Source organism: Apis cerana, linkage group LG2 (genome assembly GCF_029169275.1).
Source record: "Apis cerana isolate GH-2021 linkage group LG2, AcerK_1.0, whole genome shotgun sequence".
NCBI lineage: Eukaryota > Metazoa > Arthropoda > Insecta > Hymenoptera > Apidae > Apis > Apis cerana.
This window is the reverse complement of record NC_083853.1, coordinates 11,373,543-11,396,019: the sequence shown is the minus strand read 5'-3', so window position 1 is coordinate 11,396,019 and position 22,477 is coordinate 11,373,543. Positions and strand designations below refer to the sequence as shown.

Below are 22,477 nucleotides of genomic sequence, written 5' to 3'. Positions count from 1 at the left end.
CAACTGACCAGAATGATCGAGTTTACCACCCCGATAAACAATTTTTCTGCCCCTTCTCCCTACCCAGGAGGGCCCTCGTACCCGGCCATCGTTATAACCTACGTGTATACGTGTCTCTGTACCATCTCCGTCGCAACCCTTCGTCGATACCCCGGACGAATTTCTCCCGCGCCCCCCTCTAAAACAAAGACGTTTCACCGAAGGTTAAAAAGAGGTTTGTCCCCTTTGTCGATTCCTCCGATCACCTCCGAAAGAGAGCTCGCGGCCTCCCGTCTCTCTCGCCGCGAATTTTCCTCCCCTCTTCCTCCTCCTCGCTCCTCCTCGAGCATGAGAAGGAGAAAAGTCCCTCCTTCCTTCTCGCTCGCCGACTCTTTAAGCAAGCGCTCCGTTCATCTCCTCTGTTTTCTGTCCGCCTTTCTTCGCTTCTTTCTCTTCCATCCCTTTTGCCTCTCTCTCTCCTTCGCTACCTCGTCGGTCGGGCGTGCCGGCTATTGGCCGGGGATATCTTTCGATTATCAAGACCATCCGTAGCTACCGCCTTAGCCGAACGGGCGCCGTTGTCTTCTCGGCTCTTTCAATTAATGTTTTGATTGATTTCGGACCCTTGCCCCGAGGCCGACCCTCCCCTCCCATCCTCTCGAGCGCACGATTCTTGCCGCCCCTTGTCGCTGCTCGCCGCGCTCGCGTCATCGATCTTCATATTTACCTTTTAAGCTTCTATTGTCTCGTTTATACGGTGCCGCGTTATTTGTACAGGATTATTCTTGGCAACGGGCAAGTAAGATCCTTTATCGCGGGGACAGTAAAGAGATTCGATCCGATTATTCCTTTCTTCCCCTCCGTAAAAATTCTTCCCCTTTAAGTTTCGTACGCTTTTTTTTTCGTTTATCAAAAGACGTTACAACGTCGCGTGTCGTGTCGTTTGGGGAAAGCGTTTCCATCAAAACTGCCCCAGCGATTTGCTCGAGTCAAAGAGCGAGCGATTTAAAGTGCTTTCGGAGGGAGGGGCCGGGCTCGGATGGCCGTTAGCCGCAGCTTTCTCCCGGGATTAACCGAGACTTCCGTTTCCGATGGTCGTGTACGCGCGGAATCCACGCGGGGAATGGACCCCCTGGTGCGGCCGTTTGGCAACGCAACTCGGCGACGCCAGCGTGCATCGGTAAACGAAGCAACGAGTCCAAGCCTCGAGACTCGCTCGAGACGGCGTTATATACCGGCTGGCTGTTTTATTGCGAGATTTGCGGCGTGGCCTCTCCGTGTAACAAGACTTACTGAGATCTTAATAGAATCTGAGACCAACCCCTCTCGACCGAGTCTCGTACCACCAACTAACTCCGTCTTCGACTACAACTCCCCACCCCGTAACCTTCGTTTTCTAACTCACTCTCTTCCCTCCCCCTTTTTCCTTTCTTTTCACTTCTTCTTCTTCTTCTTCTCTCTCCCTTCTCCCCCTTCTCCATCCCCGTGGAATTTCCTTTTTCCGCCAGAGAGCATCGTTTCGCTCGCGTCCCTCCTACGCTCTGCCCGGCCTTTCTTCGGCCGGAGAAGGATGGAAGGAGAAGGGAGTTGACCTCGACGCTGCATCCCTCTATCAGGAAAAGGGGTGCTTATTCTAAGCGTATATATAAGAGGGGGTAGGAGAATGGTCGGGGTGGGCTGTACGGTGATTTATGAATATTGCCTACCGAGAAAAGTGTATCGCGGGGTGCCGCGTCGATTCTGCCTCGACTCCGGAGTCGAGTTCGAAATACGCCTTCGTATACGTTCCTTCTCCCTCGTTCCCATTAGCCCAGAGAGGAGGATCGCCTCGGAAAAATGGAAAAGGAAAATCCAGGGAGATCCATCGATCGTGCCTGGCCGATTTCGATCGTGCCAAATCCTTCCGTTCGAGATTCATCGATTCATCGATGAACCAGAATCATCCGGGGGGGGGGGGAAATTTGAAGTTTCGCGAAGCGAAATTATCGGCAATCGTTTAACGAGAAGAAAAGATAAAAATCGTGGCGGAGAGGAGTCGTTGGATATCGGGCGATATTGGCTCGACCGATCGCGGAGATTGCGCAGACGCGATCGCTGTAAACCTCGACGGGTCGCCGCGCGCTATTCTTCACGGTACGACGTAATTAATTTTGCGTTTTATCGCGTGGGATCGACTATTAATTACAGCCGGGGAACGTGAGTGCTCGCGAACTCACCGCGCCAAATGAATGGTCCTTCGGCCGACAATAGGGAAACCTTATTAATAAATATGCGCCGAGGGGTGGTGGCGCGGCTATCTTGGCCGCGTGGCGCGGTAATGATCGCGATCGCGAAATTCGGAACACGCGTGTCTCTGTGTCATCTGGTCGACTTCGCCCTCCCGGCATATTCAGGGCGGGAGGGGGTGGGGGAGGAAGGGAAGGGGAGGAGGGGAGGGAGGGTGTTTTGTAGCGCAAATATAAACATAACATAGACAAGGGTAAAAATAAACATTGCACGGGTGGTCGATTCGAAGGGTTGTTCAAATCCATGTTTCGACGGTATGCGTCCATTCGAAAACGAATACCGCCTATTCGCTGAATACACAAGGCGTTGAATTTTTTCGAAACTTTTATCGCTTATTTAATCTCATTCGATCAAATCTAAAAATAGATCTGGTAAAGGAATTTTTTTGAAATTTTTTTCAAAGGAAAAAATTCTTCGCTTCGATATATTTTGGAGAATAAAAAAAAAAAGAAAGAAAGAAAAGGAAGTACAGCGAACGGATATACGATGGATAATCGGTCGCAGAAGAAGAATTTTACATTTTATCCCTCCCTTGAAATTTATCGTCGAGGATCTGATAGGGACAAAAATAAGGTTAAATTGAATTCTTTCCTATTCACAGCGACATCGACGCGCATCCGCCTACAATCTATCCCTATATCCCCCGTATACACCATCGAACAATTCCATTTCGCTTCTCCGCCAACCTCAAGCCTGTCGTCTCTCGACGCGTCATCCTAGGGGCTAGTAGCGTTGCTCGAGCTGCTTGTTTCTTCGAGGACGGTTTAATGGGAGTCGCGTCAAACGGGAAACGTTTCGTATTGATGCGCGTTGTACATTTTCACCGAGCGGGCGGGCGGGAAACGTGGGAAATAAACTCGCCGGAGGAATTCAACGTTGGAGAAGTTCAAAGTCGGATATACCATTATCCCCCGTCCTCCTCTCCCCGTCCTTTGCCACGATTCTTTTCCGCCCGTTTTTCTTTTACGCCTCTCGTTCCTCTCGTCGTTTCGGGTTTTTCTTAATTCAATGGGGAACTGATTAAACGGGGAAAAAGCGTTCCCGATGAAAGACGACACGAGGGAACGAAATTATTCCCGCAGTTATTCCCGGCGATAATCGTTAGCGTAGTTACCGGCTAATTAGCGCCAAGCTTCGAAAATATCTGGACTCGTAGATACGACTCGGAGAGGAGAAACAGAGAGCGAGAGAAAGAGGGAGAGAGAGAGAGGGAGAGAGAGAGAGAGAAGGGACGGCGTAAACGAGGGAAAGACAGAGAGCGGTTAGAAGAATATTTTATAACGAGCTCTCGCTACGAAGACAGCGGCGGAGCGCGCGGTACGGTTGCCAGCGCGTATAACGGTAAGATCGGGAGTAGATCTGTCTCCCCAGGAAGCTTGTTAGGCGTCGGCGAGCTCCGCTATCTTCTAATTGGCGATATAATGATTCTGAAGGATGGAATAGCATGGTCCTGAAGGGGCCGAGGAGCACCCTACTCGGTACTCCTTCCCTTGTTAGGGGTGAAATTAAAATTTGGCTCTACCTACCTTCCTTCCCCTCTCCTCCCCTGCTCCATCTTTCTCTCTTTCTCACCCATCGTTACACCGTTATATATATATATATACATATCTCGTCCTCTCTCTCTTCCATCCCTATTCACCACTTGCAGCTTTCGCCCTCCGCTTCCTCCGTCTCTCTCTTACCCTCCCTCCTCTTCTTTGGCTACCTTCTTCTCCTTCTTTCTCCCCGGTGGATTCGTTACGCGACCGCTGTGAAATTTATATGTCTTCTGGTATAGTTGGAGGAGATTCGACCGCGAGGACGAGGCAGGATCCCATTCGTTATCGTGTTGTTCGAATTTCGAGGACCTTTCTTAGAAAGCTTGGATGCTCGAGCACCGCGTGATTGCGTTTGTTATCCTTCTCCCTTTCTTCTCCCGCCCCTCCTGTTAAAAAATCCGGGGAGAAGGTCGTTAAAAAAAGATCAAGGAAGAGAAGATCGGCGGCAAACGATCTTGTCTGTGGCGGGAATTCGAAGGGGGGAGGTCGAAATTTCGAAGCGGAGCCATTAATTGGGACGATTAAACGCGTCCTCCCGGCGCGCCGGTTAATTGGACGACGCCTGGTTCGAAAGTGGCGTATCAAGCGGCGATTTCGTTTTATATCACCGGAAACTATGACTCGTGAAATCAACGCGGCCTGGCCCCGTTCAGTTAAGCGCCGATGCTTAATTAAACGTTAATCTCGCGCGCGCGATGGTAGTGGAAACGAAAGTAGTCGGTGGTCGGGCGGCACCGTGCGAGGGACTGTGTGAAGAGTAACCGAGAGGGGGAGGAGGCGAGGGGGGAGGGTTGAAATTAAGGCTCGCCGGTTGATTCGAATTCTCCTTGAGAAATTTCCTTTCCCCTAGAACGCCCTTCGTGCGCTCTCTAGTAGTTACTAAACTGGTCGTCTCAATTAGCGAAACTTGCAGCTACGTTACCGACTTCCAATTAGTCATAGGTTGCAAACTGTATCGCGCTTACTGGAGCGAGACTAATAACTTCTAGACCATGAAATATATGCATAGATACACGATGCAAATTAGTGGTGCGCGGCCGTGCGGACATTTATGAAATGTACCCGTAAGAAAAATTTCGGCCCACTCTCTCGCTCGAGTCGAGTGTCAAGTCTCTCAATTATACGAACGTACGTGTATACGTTCTTCCGTCTTCTTCCTCGCCTTCCCCTTCCCTCCCTTCCTCTCCCTTTTCAGAGATTCTTTTCCCGCGTGAAAGTTCAACGTTCGAAAACGCGGGCCGACGAGAAACGAAGGAAAACAAGGAACGTGCGCGTCTCGGGATCCGGCACAGTGTCGGCGATGGTGTGCGCGCGCGACCGACACACGGGCACACGTACATTCACCGACTACCGTCGATCCTCGGCGAATTTACGAAGGCCCTTGTCGCGCGGCTGATAGTTACAGGCCTGGTCTCAATTAGTAGAACTTACGTCGCTAGGGTCCAATTAGACGTAGGCTAGAAGCTACACCCTGTTTGCTCAAGTTTGCCGTACCTATGCACCACCGTCCGTCGGATGGGGTTGCTGCCCGTCCTGTACCTACCAACCCTGTTCAAGGTGTCTTTTTCCTACGCTAATGACTAATTAGCAGCCTCTCCACTTCACAGTATAATGACACGGGATACAGCCTTGAGCCGCGTCGGCTGGGATCATTATTAAACCCCGAAATTGCAGCCGTGCCTGCCGCCTCGTGTTATGCACCACCTCGTGCCCTCTACTTTGCCCTATCCTGCGCTCTATTCCCACCGCGTACCCGAGACGAGACCGGCCGCTCTCTCGATCCACGGCTCGAAGGACACGCGGCAAGATGCGGAACGTGACTCGACGAGGATGAGGGTGCGTTCTGATTTTTTCCCTCCCTCTTATACGCCCAATTTTTTTTCCTCCTTATTCCTCCCCCTCTTTCGTCCCCTCGTTTCTTCTTCGTCTCTTCTCTTCTCTCGCTCGCTCTCTCTCTCGTTCAAATTCGACCTCGGTTAAAGCGTGACCGAGTTATTTTCATATTTGATCGGCTCGTTTCGCGCAGCCACGAAATATCAAGTTTCACGGGCGGATAAGAGATACGTGTGAGATTACTTGTCTAATTGCTTCGACGCTAGATGCAATTAAACAGGGCTCCCCGGTGAGCACGGGAATCCGGACAAGTACGCAGAGGATATTCTTAATTGCGTATCAATATTGCAGCGGATCCGTAATACGAAACGGGAGTGGCGGTGGTGGTATATACGAGGAGATCGAGTGACTCAAACGGGGTCGTTGAATTCTCGTTTTCGTTTTCCAAAGTAATTTCATTCGTAACGCATAATTTAATTCTGCCCTATAGATCCAACCCCTGATATTATACCGTTGGCCATTTTAGAAGTGGGGAGAGGGCGAGGGGAGGGGAGAGGGGAGAAAGGGGGAGGGGAATCTGGATAAGAACGGGGTTATTTTAAGTCACGTATCGATATCGAGGTAACCTGTAACGAAAAACGAGAGAGGAATAATACGCGATCAGGTGGCGCACAAATGGGATCGTTGAATTTTATTATAGTTTTTAAACTAATTTCATTCGCAACGCATATTCTAAACCATCCGACAGGCCAATTTCCACCCACATCGCGATATTATACGACAGGCTGCCTATTCTCTCGCTTATTATTACACAACGGACGAATTCGTCTCCCTCTCCCCGTTGAAACCGTTTCTTCCTTCCTTCCTTCCTTCCTCCCTTCCTCCCTCCCTCCCTCTCTCCCGTTTCTTTTACATTTATTTATTTCCTAAAACGTCCGTCCCCCGGCCGGCCACTTTATATTTGACATTTTTATTAAACCAGCCCCCGTGTGTCCGTAGCGACAGCGTATCTCGGGGATGGCAACGGGCCGCGCACGATATCCATCCCATATTGCCGTTAGGGCAGTTTCGTAATCTTCGCAAGGGTGCCCTTCCTTATATTGACCGAATAAAAACTCGTATCCGCCGCTTATTCGTCGATCGTCGATGCGCCCACCCCCCTCGACTCGCCCCATTTCGCTCGGAACCACGAAAGACAGTCGGCGCGGAAGTGATGGCGGGGTCCCTGTATCGGGTCCGGGACCACCCGCTCACGTCCATACGCGCACGCCCCCTTCATAAATCAACTTTTCACTTTACGATTCCGTCAACCGGTCGGAAGAAGGCGGTTTCCACGCGACCGGTCCTTTTTTTCGCGCGAGAACGATTTTACGCGGGTAGAGGGACCCCCCGCGGAGGTTTCACTCCCTCCCCGCGATACATCGCGCATGCGTCGAGATCGATCGCGCAGTTCGAGTCGATTACCCCGATACACGCGCATCATCGCCAGATATAGAACGGGCAAATTGACGGGCGCGATCGAATTTTATCAGCCGCTTCGTACTTTTCGCCGACTAACGTCTGCGAATGGAATACCGGCGCGATGGAATTTCATACCGGCTGACAAATAACTGTACACCCGTGAAAAGTTCGATCGGTACGCGCTACCTGCTAAGAAGCAGGATTTTCCCCCTCTGGAAAAAGTGTAAGTGTGCGCACGCGTCGCGGTTCCCTCGCGATCTCTTCGAATGATCGGTGGCGGATCGGATGGTACGGATTCGTAGAAAATTTTCATCCTCCCTTTCCGCTCGTGCAGGCCTCCCTTTCTTCTTCTCGCCCGCTTGGGGATTATTCGACGATCGTCTATCAATCGAATTACCAGAAGCGTTACCGATGAAACGTAGATAGGAAGAATAGGTGACGCGGGAAGGAGAGAGAGAGAGAGAAAGAGAGAAGGGGGGTAAGGAACGAAGCGGAGAGGAAGAGGAAAAGAGAGAAGAGAGGAAGAAGGAAAAAAGAGAGAGGAATAAATCCGGAGAAAAAATGGAGCGCACAGATCGTTTGACGAATCACGAGACGCCTCTTGGATACGCGGATAGGTGGGGCACGCTAAGAGGGGGGCCAAGGGGATACGCGGTAGAGGGATGATGTTTTTTTCCTCCGCGGCGCCTCTTTAATTTGCCCTCCAATTAACGGACGGGGTCCTATTTGAAAAATACCTGCCACGAGGGCTGGCAATTATACTCCTTCCTTTTTTTTTTTTTTTTTTTTTTGCGCCACGAGCGCGTTATTAGCGCTATCCGTCGTTCCTCTTGCTCCTCCTTCTCCCTCATCTCCCACACTCCTTTCCTCCACCTCGACCATTTCTCTCTCTCGCTCTTTCCTCGTCGTCATCCCACCAAACTCTCTCCTCCTCCTCCTCCTCCTCCTCCTCTTGCTGCCGCCTCGTCGAGCTGTTCCTCTTCGTTCCCACCATCCTCCGCTCGTCCACGTCCCACCCGCGCTCTCTGTCACCCTCGCTTTTTACATGCGTGTGGCCGCGTTCGCGTATCCATATCTGCGTCTGGTTGTATGGGTTTTGTGCGAGTGTGATGGTGGTTGTGTTGGTGGTGGTGGTGGTGGTGGTGGTGGTGGTCCAAGGGGGAGGACACGCGGGGTGTACAGGGGAGAGAGGGGTGGAGGGAGAGAGAGGGACAGAGAGAGACGGTTGGGAAGAGGGAAACGAGAAATAGAGAAGATGGGAGGGGGTGGAGAAGGAGGTGGAGAAGGTTGAGGGAGGGATGGAGTCGGGATGCTGGCGAGTTAGAGGAGTGGCGTTTATAACTCGTGCCCGGGTCTCCAAGCTTTGAGAAGGCCAATTAGCAGCATAAAGCTACAGCTCGGCCCCGGGGCCGAGGATGTTTGTATGTAATAATGGATTGTTACTCAAAGTATCCGGCTAATTAATTAAGCCCCCGCGCCTCGCCGTGCAGCCACTCACCATTTTAGCCGGCCGTCCTCCTTCCCTCGGATCGCCTTTAGAACGCGTTCGTTCCTGCGAATGTGATTATTTCTCTCTCTCTCTCTCTCTCTGTTTCTCTCTCGTAGGCGCGCCGCTTTTCAACCCTCGTCGGGCCACATCGGTTCGAACGGTTCCTCGCGATCGATGAACCCGCCGCCTCCCGCTGTCCTCCCTGTAGATCTTCGAAACGCGGTCATCGGATACTCACTCGAGCCTAACTCGAACCAGGTTCTCGTTCATCGAGATCCACGGATCAAGATCGAATCTCTCCTCTCGATCGTTTATAAATTTAACCACGAGCGTAATTTCGGATTTTGGAAAACAATCTCTTTCTCATTCGAAGACGACTTCGAGACGACGTCGAATCGAATCGAACGTCTGGAAGGGTTTAGTTATAGATTTGGGTGGCGAATCACATCGATGAAAATCGATCCACCGAAAAAAAGCGAAACCCGAGAGAGATTTGACTCGCGGCGGCGACGGCCGACGACCGTTTCCAATTAGCGTGGATCGTTATTGCGTGTTGTCGGCCACTTAGCAGACGCTTATTATCACGACGTACGTGTACATTACGCGTGGTGGCTGTCTGCGCGGGGCATTGTTACGGACGCACAATGGTAGGGAGACACGATTCACGATGTCGCGGATTTAACGAGTCGCCGTTCTTGTTCCTTGTTGCAGACGGCGCTCTAGCCGAAATCACGATGACGATGGACGTGAGCAAGTCGGAGCCGAGTAAAAATGGCGCGACGCAGCACGAGTGCGCTGGTTGTGGGAAACCGATCACGGAAAGGTGAGACATAATACCGATCGCGTTATTTCTATTTAAAAATAGGAAAAAGGAAAAAGAATCGATTGTTACGCATAATCAATTGTTCGTAAAAGAAAAGAAAAAAAAAAGGGGAAGAAAAAGTCGAAAAGTCCAGTTAATCGAAAGATAAACTTCTTCCGGAAATCCGGTGGAAGATGAAGCTGGAGAGAACGATAGGGATACTGGTCGGTAAGAAGGAAAACTATGGTCGGTTCTTCAGGTATCTCCTCAAGGCCATGGACCTGTTCTGGCACGAGGACTGTCTGAAGTGCGGGTGCTGCGACTGTAGGTTAGGAGAGGTCGGTTCTAGTCTGTTCACCAGGGCCAACCTTATCCTCTGTAAGAGGGACTACCTCAGGCTGTTCGGGAATCCGGGACATTGCGCGGCTTGCAACAAGCAGATACCGCCGTTCGAGATGGTTATGAAGGCCAGGACGAACGTCTATCACCTGGATTGTTTCGCCTGCCAACAGTGCACTCATCGGTAAGTGTTGAGTTAACCAATCGAATTCAATCCTTCCCTATAATACTCCCTTTACTCCTTCATCCATCCCCCATCTTTCGATCTTCAATTTTTCTCTTCCTTTTTTTCCCCCTTTTATCTTCGCGCGAACGTTTCCGCGTACGTTTCTCCTCGTCGAGATGAACGACGATGCGAGAACGAAGAAAAAGGGAGGACGGAGCTACGCATGCAAAAGTAACAAAGACGGCGGAGGGCGGTTGGGGGCGGGATACGGAGAAATACGGAGGGGACGAAAAGAAAGAAGTAGCGGGAGTACCGGTTTGCGAGAGACACAGTCCGCTCGGGAGTTGCTTTACAGGTCAGCTGGGAAATCACCCTGCGCTCTATCCGTCGCGACCTCTTCCTCCACTCGCGCCAGCATTCCACGCAGGAGGAGGCCAACTTCTCTCGTCGCCACGTCCATCTCCCGCTCCCGCCTCCGACCCCTGAGACCAGTTATGTAATTATCCGGATACTGCTGACATTTTTGTATCATATTGCTCCGCGCGAGCGGAGCCCCCTTAAACGCCGAATGGAACTTTTCCAGAGTTTCGGGACGAATGTAAAATTCGCGACACGGGCTACGTCCACGATCGAACGTTTCACCTCGGATTTAGATCGAATCGTTTCGTTCGAATCGTTCTCCTCTCGCGATTACTACCTCCACCTCCTCCGTTCCATCGCGTCCTCTCTCACGCTCGCGTTTTATTAAAGTTCCGCAATTTGGCTCAAAGCGATCTTTCCTTCCCTCCCTCCCCCCCTCTCTCCTCCTACTCCGTTGATCATCCGCTCTACCTAACATCTGACGCGTAAATTACAACGGACAGAGCGGCGAGTAATTTGCCGGGATGCGAAATTTTATTGCCCCCCCGGTAACGAGGCCCGAGTAATTTCGCGACTTTACCCTGGCCGCGATCCCGACGTCGGCTGCCTTCGACGTCGGCGAATTGCATAGGAGGAGGGAATCGGGGATACAGTTGAGCGGAGAATCGCGCGACAACGACGCGGCAAGGAATGGAGAGAGAGAGAGATGGAGGTGAGGGGAGAATAAGGTTTCGATGGAAGAGCGGCGGTCAATGTAAAACGGTGAAACTATGGAAGCGTGGCGGGACACAATGCCGGCTTATTGACGAAACGGAAGGTTTCGAGGGGGTAGGAAAAGCGAGCGGTTGTTCTCTGGTGGCACGTAAGGGGGCGCGAAAGAGAGAGAGAATGGCGAGCGCGGTGATGGACGGTGAGAGGTCGAGAGAGAGGGGGAGAGAGAGAAAGAGCGGAGCGCGGGGAGGAGAAGGGGAGAAGGCGAAACGGAACAGGAGAATGTAGTTTGGAGCCAATAACAGTGGCTCGTCCAGGCGTGCGACAAACGTTGTACAGCTTCTCAAACAATGCGAACAAAAGAGCATCAATTTTACGTTTTTATCGCGCTGTATTGTCTGTCTTCGACAATAGGCCGAGCGGGCAGCGACGGAGCCGCCATCCCCAAAGCGGTGTCGCTCGCTCGCGGGGTACAACCGACTTCAACGAAATCAACGGAACCTGCTTTTGTCCCCGTGATTCACCCCGCGCAGAGTGCAGAGTGCGCGATGTTCTTGCGGTTCGGTGTGCAAGCTTTTCCCGATACCAATAGCCTCCGCGATTGCCCGTTTCGTTCCCGAAACGCGGGGCGTTTTCACGGTGGATAACCGGCAACCTAATTTCTATTACGGTTCGCGATACGGTAGCTTTGATCGCTCTCGTATCGCGTGGCTCGTATCGAAAAAGGGGTATTCGCGATGATGGAGTAGAATATACCGCGCTATTCCTCCTCCGGATAAATTTAGCGAGAGACGCGCGTTCGTCGTACGTCGTTTGAGGGGAATTGGAAAAAGGAGCTTAGCTAGGGGAGAAATGATTTGAAAAAGAAAAAGAAAAAGAGCCCGCCACGGTAATAGCGAAAATTTTCTCTCGTTACTCTACACCCTTCGATTCTTGTGCACGATATTAAAAGACTTTAAAAAAAATTGCCCTCTATGTTCCAACTGCGAGACCTGCAAACTGTCTTTCACTTTAACCAAACGAAATTGCCGACGATTAGATTTCATTGGTAATTTAGCGTACCGCCAATCCCGCCAATTATTCCCGTTTGATCGAAGCCCCGAACGTTCCGTGGCCCGGATCGAAACGATTCCGCCCGTTCTCGGTCGGATTTAGATATTTCCCGTGGCAGGGGTGAGCGGGAGAAGGAGAGCGAGCTAGAGCGAGAGAGATGAGGGGAGAGATAGAGAGAGAAGGAGGATCGTTTCCAATTATTTCGTCGGTAAAAAACGAGCGGGTGAACTCGAGGAGGGCAATTATACGCGGGGCGCCGCGACGTGTAACGCGACGACTTAGAGTTTGCAATTAAACAGCAACAATTACACGGGGTAACTTTAGACTGTAATAACACAGAATAAAGGGTTGCCGGTGGCGGTGCCTAGCCTACCACCCTCCTGGTTAGAGGATGATTTACCGATCCAATTAGATATCTCTCTCTCTCGCTCGCTCGCTCCTTCTCTATGCTCTCCCTCTCCCTCTCCCCCGATTCCGGTCTTGTACCAACACGTACACGATCCCTTCGAACCTACATACAGGAATACAGCTTGCTGTGCGCACACGCACGCGCGGGCGCGCGTTCACGCGGGAATACGCGTCCCCTCGACGTTTCTTCGATCCTCTCGAGAAGACGTCCGGTCAAATTTAACCATCGCCCAGTTAATGCCCTCCTCGCCGGCTACGAATCGCAGTTCGCCGGATTCCTCGCGAGGAGCATCGTGGCGAAACATCTCGCGCGCGAAATCTCGGGTCCCCGTTCAATTTCGGGAGGAGGGGGAGGGTGGAATTGAAATTGGCGTTCCTTCCATCTTCGAAAATCGCGCTCCATCCCCTCTTCTCCCTTCTTCGCAATTCGCACTTTCGCTTCTTTAATGCCGATAATGTCTGCGGGCATAGCGATCGATCGTTAACAGTTCGTTAAATTACTGTTATAACAGGAGATAAGAGCGAAAATTGACTTGACGCGTGTTTATAACCGGCCGGGGAGAAAACCTGTTCCGAAACGCGCGCATACACGTACACACGTACCTAATCGCGTTGAATACGATTATTACCTAGGTTGGACGTGAAATCGGAATCGGTATTATCATCCCGTGATTCGCAACCAGTCACCGGTCGACAGTGAAATTTATTATCTCTTCGATGCTACGTGTATCCGTTTAACGTCGGCTATCCTTGTTTAAAAAAAAAGAAGAAGAGAAGCAATAATAATAATAATAACAATAATAATAAAAGGAAAGAGAAGAGTCTAAAAACCTGCACTTATACCGCGGGCCATTAATCACGGATGGCGCGGTTGTTCGAGCCGATACGGTTAATTTGCCTGGCAACGCCTTCCAGCTGGACGAGAGAGCGGCTTAATCCTCTTTCCTGTGCAAGAGGAAACTCGTCCCGTCGCGGCAGAGGCGCAAATTAAACCGGTAACGGGAGGGGTACCGGGATCCCTGGACGCGATCGCGACGTTGCGACGAGGCGCGTATGCAAATTTTATTCAAGAAACCTGTACACGTGTGTGTATGCACGTGTGTCTCCCTTCAAAGAAAAAGATTCGCAGAGGAGGAGGGCGAAACGGTGAATGTTTTATACTTCTCTCTCTCTCTCTCTCTGACTGGTCTCGACGGTTGCAGTACACGAGGAACGTTGCAACTGCATCGAACACGTAAAGCGAGTCTAATGGGGTCACGCATTGGCACCGGTTACTTTATTTATTTACAAAAGTACCGGCTTCCGGTGGCACGGAGCCGGTCCGTTTTTCCAACGGGAGCCGGACGTGTCCGATTTTTCTCGAATTCTCGTGTTTCGTTTCCGCGACCCTCGTTAAACATTCACCCGTGCCGATCTTAGAGACCGTTCACGTCTCTCCTCTTCCTATCCACGATTGAAATTTTCCACGTGGATCGTGTTGGACCACGACTCGGACCCATCCCTTTTTCCGTCTTTCGTTCCCGTATACCTTACGGTATTAATATTTTAACTGTCTCGTTGCGGTTCGCCATTGGCGATTTCTAGGTCTACCATGTTTGCGCGATTTACGCTTTACTTATTTCTGTATCAAAGACTGTTTGAAAAAGGAAGCTTTTGAAAATTCTGGATCGAAGGTGTATTCAACAGTGCGGTGTATTATATCGGGAAACGAGAGAGGGAGAGAGAGAGAAAGAGAGAGGTAGAACGAGAGAGAGATATTTGTTTGTTCCGATCTGATTTGTCCCGTTTGCGCGATATTTTCGTCCAATCTTCCCGATTACATTTTACGATCGCCTCGAGTGTATCCGAATTTAATATTTTGAAATAGCTAATGAAACCAACCCGGCTTTTATTATTTCTCTTTTCCCCGAGATTCGATTTGCCGTTTGTTCTCTCGTTAGAGGGAGAAAGAGATTTTCGAGCGTAATGGCAACGAACAATTAACCGGGGTGGGATTAAATTGTAGGCGATAGAGCTTGTTCAAAACGCTAGATGAAAGTGGAAAACCGGCGGGTATCGCGCGCGGATGGTATTGTGCCGTGACAGACAGCTGCATCGGTAGCGAGAATTAGAGGAATGGGATTCGCGCGGCATTATTCGCGCGATCATAATAGAGACTCTGGAACGAGTGCACTGTATGTGCAACAGTATAATTCCGCCGGCTTGTAGTTATGCGAATATCTACTTCGATCCAGGCTTGCAACAACGGTTGAAAGAATGTGACGCGAATCGTTGCTTCCTTATATAAAAAAAAAAAAAAGGTTGGGGAGAATTATTAATATCGCGAAACGGTATTCACACCGTGGAAACGCTTTAATACGACACGTGGCGACCCATAAAGATAAAATCGTGTAACGTGTATTAACGTGTCCTGTTATAACCAAGTTTCCTTCGCGTTTGAATAGATTTTGATTCTCGATAGAGGTTGAGAAATATTCCCTCCTCGGCGAGAAGAATCGGAATTAAACGCTTAAAATATTAGGAACGAAGGAAGATACGTTATTAAAAAAAAATTTTTATTTCGCTCGATTCGAAACACAAAGATTTCTGTAAATTCTTCTTCGACAAACGATTAAAAAAAAAAAAAGAAAAAAAGAGAGAACAGAAAGAGAAAGGAACTCGTCGAAAGAAATCCGCGAAGAGCGAAGAGGTGAAACGAGGTGAATAGCCAAGCACGGTTAGGTGGCAGGCAATTGACAAGGAGGAGAGAGGTACACCTTGAAAGCAGGAGAAGGCTAGTCGCGGGCAGAAAGCAGCGAGCAGGTGACGGTCAGCTGAATAGTGGATAGAGAAACGCGACGTGGAGGTGTATAGAAGTGGCAGAAGGGGTGTGGAGGATGGAAAGAGAGGGAGATAGATAGTTAGATAGAGAGAGGGAGAGAAAGAGAGAGCAGGAGGTGGATCAGAGTACAGCGTCATTTAGCAGACGACGCGTATAATAGGGGAAACGAGCGAAACCCGGTATAAGCTGTGCTCGTCGGGAATGGCCGCGCGCAACGCGATAATTCTATTTGCCGTACGATTATGAGAGTATCTACCTCGAACCAGACTCTGCCGCTCTCGTATTTCGCTCTCGTATTTCCTACCGGGATCAAAGCGGATGTGAGACCGCTCGCGGACAGAAGCCCGATAATAATTATTTGTCCGACACGTTGCGATACGCTCGTTATCCACCGCTTCGTCCCCGTGCCACCCTTTGTCATTGTTTCTCCTTTTTTTTTGTCCCCTCCCTCCAGTTTTTATTTTTATATTTTTCTCTTTTTTTGCGTTCGCTTTTTTTCCTGTCCTTTTTTTTCTACGCTTTTTCCCCTTCTCTCCCTCTCTCTCCCTCTCTCTCTCGTTGCGACAATCAACCGATTATCGACGAGCCTCCGTGTGTCTCCCACGCGTGGTGTTTTGCGAATGAAAGAATCGGTGCGCGCTTTTTTCTTTTTTTTTTTTTTTTTTTTTATACGTATCGACGGTTTCGATTCGAATTCTCCTCCCCATCTCCCCCTTTTTTCTCGATATGCTAAAAATAATGCGCGGTTTAGCTGTCGCGGTGTTTCTTTTAATCGCGTCGAAATTAATTGGTGGGTATCGTCAAAGAGATCAAAGAGAAGGATCGAGAAATTTGAATAGGGGCAATATTCGTTGGATATATTCCGTGGTGTTGAAATGAGAGAAAGGAAATGGAAAAATAAAAAAAAGAAAAGGAGAAAAGAAATCACATCGCGAGACCTGAGTCAAGGGTCTCGTTAATAAAGATATCTAACGAGTCACGTCGATATTTGCATTCGTTAAAAAAAAAGAAAAAAAAGTCAATTTCAAATGTGCGTAAACACGATCGCGAAATCGGAGAATGGATCGAAGCAACGAATCTCTATCTCTCATTCGACAAAATCTCTTTTCTTGCGAAACAACAACGTATCGCGAGCTAAGTTTCCGAAAGTATTCGTCGAAAGGCGAGCGATAACGGCCGAACCGGTCCGGTCGTCCCCTCTCAACTGGATTCCCGCGGTTCCCGAACGTAACAGGTGAGGATATCGCGTGAGGAGATCTCGATCGATCGACTCGACGCTGCCCCGATTTCGAGGCGGCACACGTGTTTGGAGGAGAGGAACCGGCGTATCCTCGGACGCCGGTTTGGAACGGCCTTCACACCTGGCAACTCTTTCGTTTTGATTGCAGGTTTTGCGTGGGCGATCGATTCTATCTGTGCGAGAACAAAATCCTATGCGAGTTCGACTACGAGGAGAGGCTCGCGTTCGCCAATATGTCAGTACAAACACCGGCCACGCTGGCGTACATCAAAAGGCAACTGCCCCCAGCGCCGACACCGCCTGGCCAGAACATGCATCCGGGTCACAATCCGCTGCAACCTCATCAGGGACTTGGCCAGTCGGTGGGTCAACATAATCACGTGTCCAACGTAAGTTAAGAGGGGATCCTAAAATCGTTTGAGCCGCGTTCGTTTCAAGCTCTTGCGTCGTTGAAAGCTCCTTTTTTCTTTTTTTCACTCTCCTCGCCTCTGTATTATTCAGCGAAAATGGAAAACGCGATTTTGAATTCCACTTCAATGGAATTCGCGCTATTCATTTCATTAATTTTGTTTCGACGTAAGATAGAACGACGTAACGGAGAACAGAATGATTCTAGGTTGTTTTTAATGGGCGCAGGGACAAATGTCGGGGAGCGCACCGATGGTGAACGGGACTGCCATAGGCGTGGGCGGCCCAAGAGCTCCGGGCGACATGAACAACAACGGTTTATCGGGCCCTGCCCTCGGCCCGGTGAAGCCACCGCCAATGTCTATGCAGGCGCCGACCAGCTGAAACGAGGTGTCACCCCCCTTGAAGAAGCTCAGATGTCTCAGCGGTTATTGAGGCTGTCCACGCTGCTGACCCAACGGACGCAACGGCGCACGGATAGAGCGGTACGAAGAGAGAAAATTAAATACGCGAAAGTGAACGAAGGGGAAGCAAGTGATAGGATGGACGCGTAACGCGTGGATCGGTGGATGGAAAGACAATGGGTGGGGGGATGGTTGAAAATTCACACCAACACGGAGAAGGGGACGCGAGGGGATCCATCCCAGAGTAGGAGGATCCTCGAGGACGCTTCCGGTTCTCCCGAGACTCTCGTTCAGAGGTTGGGGAATAATCACTGTGATCGCGAATTATATAATGAATAAATTTATCGGAAAGGATGCGATAGGACCGCATAGGGGAGGGGAGGGGGAAGGGTAGAGGCGTGCGAGCGTCGCGCGAGATTAACGTTTAAAATTACGCACGTCTTGTAATATACGGTTACACAACATGTGACACAATGATAAAAAAATAGGCGATTTATGTAAGATACGTTTCTAGCGAGGAATCCGACGAATGATTAGGATCGCGAGTAAGTGTGTAGGAGCGAAAGGGCGAGTGGGTGCAAAGAGCGAATGAGGCAGAGTTATCTGTAAATATCTTGTATCTGTCGACTCTGCAACGACACCGAAAGACTATCAGTATACGCAGACCAATCGACGAATCTCCACGGTGCTCGCGATTCGTCGCCATTCGAGATTAACTCGCCCGAGTCTTGGAAAGAAAAAGTTGTGTCGTAAGTTTACCGTTTCCCGTCTTATTCCAGTCTTATCGTCCGCTCGAGGCTCATCCGTGCCTCGACTCGACGTACCAACCAACCACGCTCGATTCTTCGATCTTCGATCGAAGATCGCGAGAGAGAGGGGAGATGGTTTTCGGTTTTTCTTCACGAGAAGAATTTCGAGAGGATTTCGAATGCGAGACGAATCTCGAGACGTTTGCGAGAAATCTCGGTATACGAGGCGCGAGCAAAGGCGGATACACGATGGCTAATACCAAAGATTAACGATGTAAGTTTCGATGCCCCTCGCATCGAGCGAGTCGACCATGTCTCGGATCTCGAATTGTATTCCTCGCTCGATGACGATCGAGCGTGACGCGTTCGCTCACGGAGCGAGAGGCTCTTCACGCGGACGACGCGGCATCTTTGACCGCCCTCTGTCCGATCGAGCGCTCGCGAGGCGAGGGGCTTAGTCGTGGCTTTACGCTTTAACGCCAAAAGATGGAGGAGAACGGAGAACGAAAATCCAGCTGGAAGTAGAAGAAGAGAGGCACCGAGGACGAGAACGGAGAAAGGAAACGAAAGGTAAAACGTGGCGACATCGATACCAAAAGACGGCTGAGAATCCGATAATCGTTGCGTGCGCTGATAAACGATCCGTTCCGAATTCGCAGGCGACGGGATCTGCGAATCGCAGAGAAGAAGAAATCGGTTTCGTGGAGAGTTTGCCTAATCCTGGCGATCCTAAACGCGATGGATAAATTTTTTTTCTTTCTTTCTTTTCCCCTTTCTCCTCTCGATCAGCAAGAAAGAGGAGAAGGAGGAGGCGTTATCGCTCGGTCAGGCAGTCTCTCCACGAATCACGGCCGAGCGAGCGCGACCCAAATTGTCGCGGTGACGATTCCACACACAAGATATCACAACAATATTCGAAACCACCGAATCGATTAAGTACAAAAGAGGAGTTTACGCGAAGAGGACGTGTCGCGAAGCAGTGAGGTAACGGCTTGTGCTTGTGGAGGGAAAGTGAGTATATAACGTGAATGGAAGGAGAGAATTATTACGAGCGATTCGCGCTTCGAAACCGCGCGACAGAGCCGAAACGCACTTTCCTCTCGTTTTTTTATCCATCTGTATATAAATATCATTTATTAGCGCACTATTAATATATTTACCGCCTCTATAGGGGCTCCTATTACTACCGAGAAAATATAACATTCTTATAAATACAATGACCGAGTGAGTTTCAACCGTGTCTTCATTTCGCCCATGCAAGGATCGGGCGTGTACGACCGAGTACCATACGCCGTCGTCTTTTATTCCTCTATTTATGGGCCTTTACCCCTCCATCCTCCTCCCATCCACATCTTCTCTTCTCTACTCGGAACGAAATCGCGACACGGATGTAAGGAGAAAGAGCGAGAGAGAGAGAGAGAGAGAGAGAGGGAGAGAGTGAGAGAGGGATCGAGTGATTTGTGCAGGGCGTATTGTCCGCGCGGTACAGGGAAATGGCTAGAAACCGAGCCGTGACACCGATGGCGGGGACCGGGGAAAAGGGGTGAGGGAGAAACAGGCAAGGGGAGGCAACGCGATTTCCCTAATGCCTTCCAGCCCACGGAGTTGAATGTTATTATGCACGGTGAAGACTTTATAATAGGACGTTGAAACTCTTTAAAACTCGCGGAGAGCGGATCCTCTAACCCCCTTCGTTTCGTTGCCCTCGTCCCTCGAAAGGGCTCGTCACTTCTCCGACACTCCAACCCAATTTCTCCTCGTTACGCTCAAAAAGAGTTTCGAGTTCCTCGAGTCGATTTATCTATACATATATATTTTTTTATTTCTCTATAAGAAACGGTTCTCGATCGTATGTCAACTTCATTAAAAATCTAGTAACGACGTTTCCCACCTCAACGTCCGTTCTATTAGATCTCGAAACAACGATCGATCGTAAACGCTACCAGCGGAAGATGTAACGGGTCCCGATTCCCTCTCCTCATCCCTTCCCCATCCAGCCGCATTAATCACGCCGAAACCGCGAATAGGTAGGTGGGAGGGGGCGGGGGAGACACGATGCGGTATCGGGTAGAGAGGAGGAAGAAAAACAGAACCCCTTAAAATAATCTGGGCTGAAATGAAATCAGCCAAGGCAATTTCCAGCCCCTGTACCCAACGGTGATGTTAACAGCGCCGCCGGTTTTATCCATCCACTCCTCCATGCCATCCCTGATTCGAGCGCGGTGCAACCGACAAATGACGACGCGGCAACCCCCTCGCGGCGGCCCACGGAATTAAAGATCCCGAGATAAGGGTGTCATCCTTCGCTATGCATTATGTGTTCGGCAAAAAGCTCGACCCCCCCGGGCCATCGCCTCTTCGCTCGCCCGTCTCTCCTTCTCGCCCGGTTTCGCGCTTCTTTCAACCCCCAATCCTCCATCCCCCCTCCCCCTGCCCCCTCTCAATTTCCTCTCCGCCCGTGCCTCTTCCTTTCTCTTACCACTTCGTTCACCCTCCTCCATCTCCTCCCCCTCCCCCCTCCCACAGACTACTCCTCTTCGTTGACTCTGTTTCACCCCGAAGAAGCTTCCAATTAATCTCCCTCGTACTTTTTCCACCCCCTTGGCCGCGCAACATGCCACGCGTGGTGAAAGTATCCGCGTCGTGTATCGGATCGCTTTGTTCCGGCACGTTCTTCTCTTCGCGCGAACCATGTGTGTCCACGTGTTCAACGGCGAGATAAACGGGTAAGTTGTTTGTATACTTATTAATATTATAATTGCACGATCGATAACCGATAACCTGCCTAATCCCGCCATCATACGTGATTCGAGGGAGCGCGTCGAAACTCGCGCGGGGATACGCGTGCATCGCCTGCGACGGCGATCAAAGTGTCACGTACAGTGGCGGGGTTAAAGGTGGAGGGGGAGGGGGGGGTCGAGTGCTAGGTGAAAAGGTGGCGAGGGTCCCTTTTGAAACGAGCGTGTAAAGTAACTCACGGAGGCAACGGGGTGCAACGGGAGCGCGGCGTGTTATGATCCGGACATCCTTTTTCGGTTCGGAGGCGAATAGAAGTTGGAGCGGCGTACGCGCTCGTATTTCAGGTTTTATCGCTCGAAAACGCGGAGGGTGGGCCGGCCTCGTCGTGCTCGACAAACCGTGCCACCGAAAAGCGACGTAAAAACGATTCGAAGGAGACGATCCGCGACGGTCGCCTCTTCAAACTCCATAAACTTGGAGTATCGATCTTTTTAAAAATAAACATCTTACGCGATCCCTCGGCAACGTTTCGAATTAATTTCATCGTTCGGATCCGTACGCTTTCGTTTCCGTGCTGCGTGAAATTAGAAAGTGGGAAAAGTGGAGGAAAGAAAGGGAAAATCGAACGGCGAAATTGAAGGGTGACCAGAGTGGAATAACGAGGTAATATCAGATCGAAGTGGGGGAGGCGGAAGGATGACGCGCGTAACCGTCGTTGGTCGAAATCGGAGTCGCTTTATCCCGGTGTATTGTCGGCGCGCATCCTAAAGCAATCACACAGGCGAGCGGCCAACCCACCATTACACGATATACTGCCTTAACTTTGGACGGAGAAGCGACGTTGGCGTCGGCCTGCCTCGCGCCGCATCGCGAACGTTACGTATAGGGTGTACCGAAGGAAATAACCGTCATCTGTATTCGCGATAACATCGTAATTGAATGCGGTTGACGGGGATTTGCTGTACGGCGACCGACCACCAGGCCCATAACCGTTCCCTTTTACCTCGGCTACCCTCCTTCGTCCTTCCCTTTTTTTTCCCCACCCTCCCGACCGCACACTTCCCTCTCTCTCTCTCCCTCTCTCCTTCCCTTCTCTCCGCCACTCTTCCCTGACTTCTTTCTTCGTTCCAGTTTACCTTCCACTTTTCCACCCCTCTCCCCTTTCTTCCATCTTCGTCCTTCTCCACCATCCACCCACCCACCCTTCTCCATCTCGAAAGGATATTAATCATATCGAGGCGCGGAAAAATCTACAGGCCGACGTTTCGAGCCTGTCGTAGTGGCGTCACGTATACATTATTACTCCGGCAAGCCACGTGCATGGGCGCGCGCGAGCGAGCCACACAGCTCCCGGCTTGGGGGCAGGGAAACTGAATGGCGATACGAAGATAGCGGACGTACGAAAGAAAGTTTACGAGGGGTGTTTCGCGAAAAGGGATTTTATACGTTTCTCGTGTACGAAAGTGGACGAAAGACCCGACGCGACAAAAGAAGTCGCTGAACTCTTCTTCTTACCCCCTCCTCCTATTTCTTTTTCTCTCACTCGTTCACCCTTTTCTCCTTTCCCGCCTGTCCAGGGGGAAAAAAAAAGTACGCAGTGGCTAAAGTAGCCGAACATCTCGATTTCAATTAGTCCGAAACCCTTTCTCTCCACCCTCCCTCGCCAAGAAATTCGTTTATCCGTTAATATC

At 50.5% G+C, this 22,477-nt stretch overlaps 1 protein-coding gene across 5 annotated transcripts in view; it reads left to right on the top strand.

The window, feature by feature from the left end:
* Positions 1-19,264, top strand: part of LOC107996901 (LIM domain only protein 3) — a 77,662-nt gene extending 58,398 nt beyond the window's left edge. For all 5 annotated transcript variants that reach the window (XM_062071165.1, XM_062071166.1, XM_062071162.1 and 2 more), the window contains 4 exons: positions 9,298-9,409; positions 9,648-9,911; positions 16,635-16,875; positions 17,123-19,264. In XM_062071165.1, coding sequence (XP_061927149.1) covers positions 9,321-9,409; positions 9,648-9,911; positions 16,635-16,875; positions 17,123-17,278 — 750 coding nt within the window. In that variant the 5' untranslated portion in view covers positions 9,298-9,320 and the 3' untranslated portion in view covers positions 17,279-19,264. The remainder of the gene's footprint in view (positions 1-9,297; positions 9,410-9,647; positions 9,912-16,634; positions 16,876-17,122) is intronic.
* Positions 19,265-22,477: the final 3,213 nt, after the last annotated feature.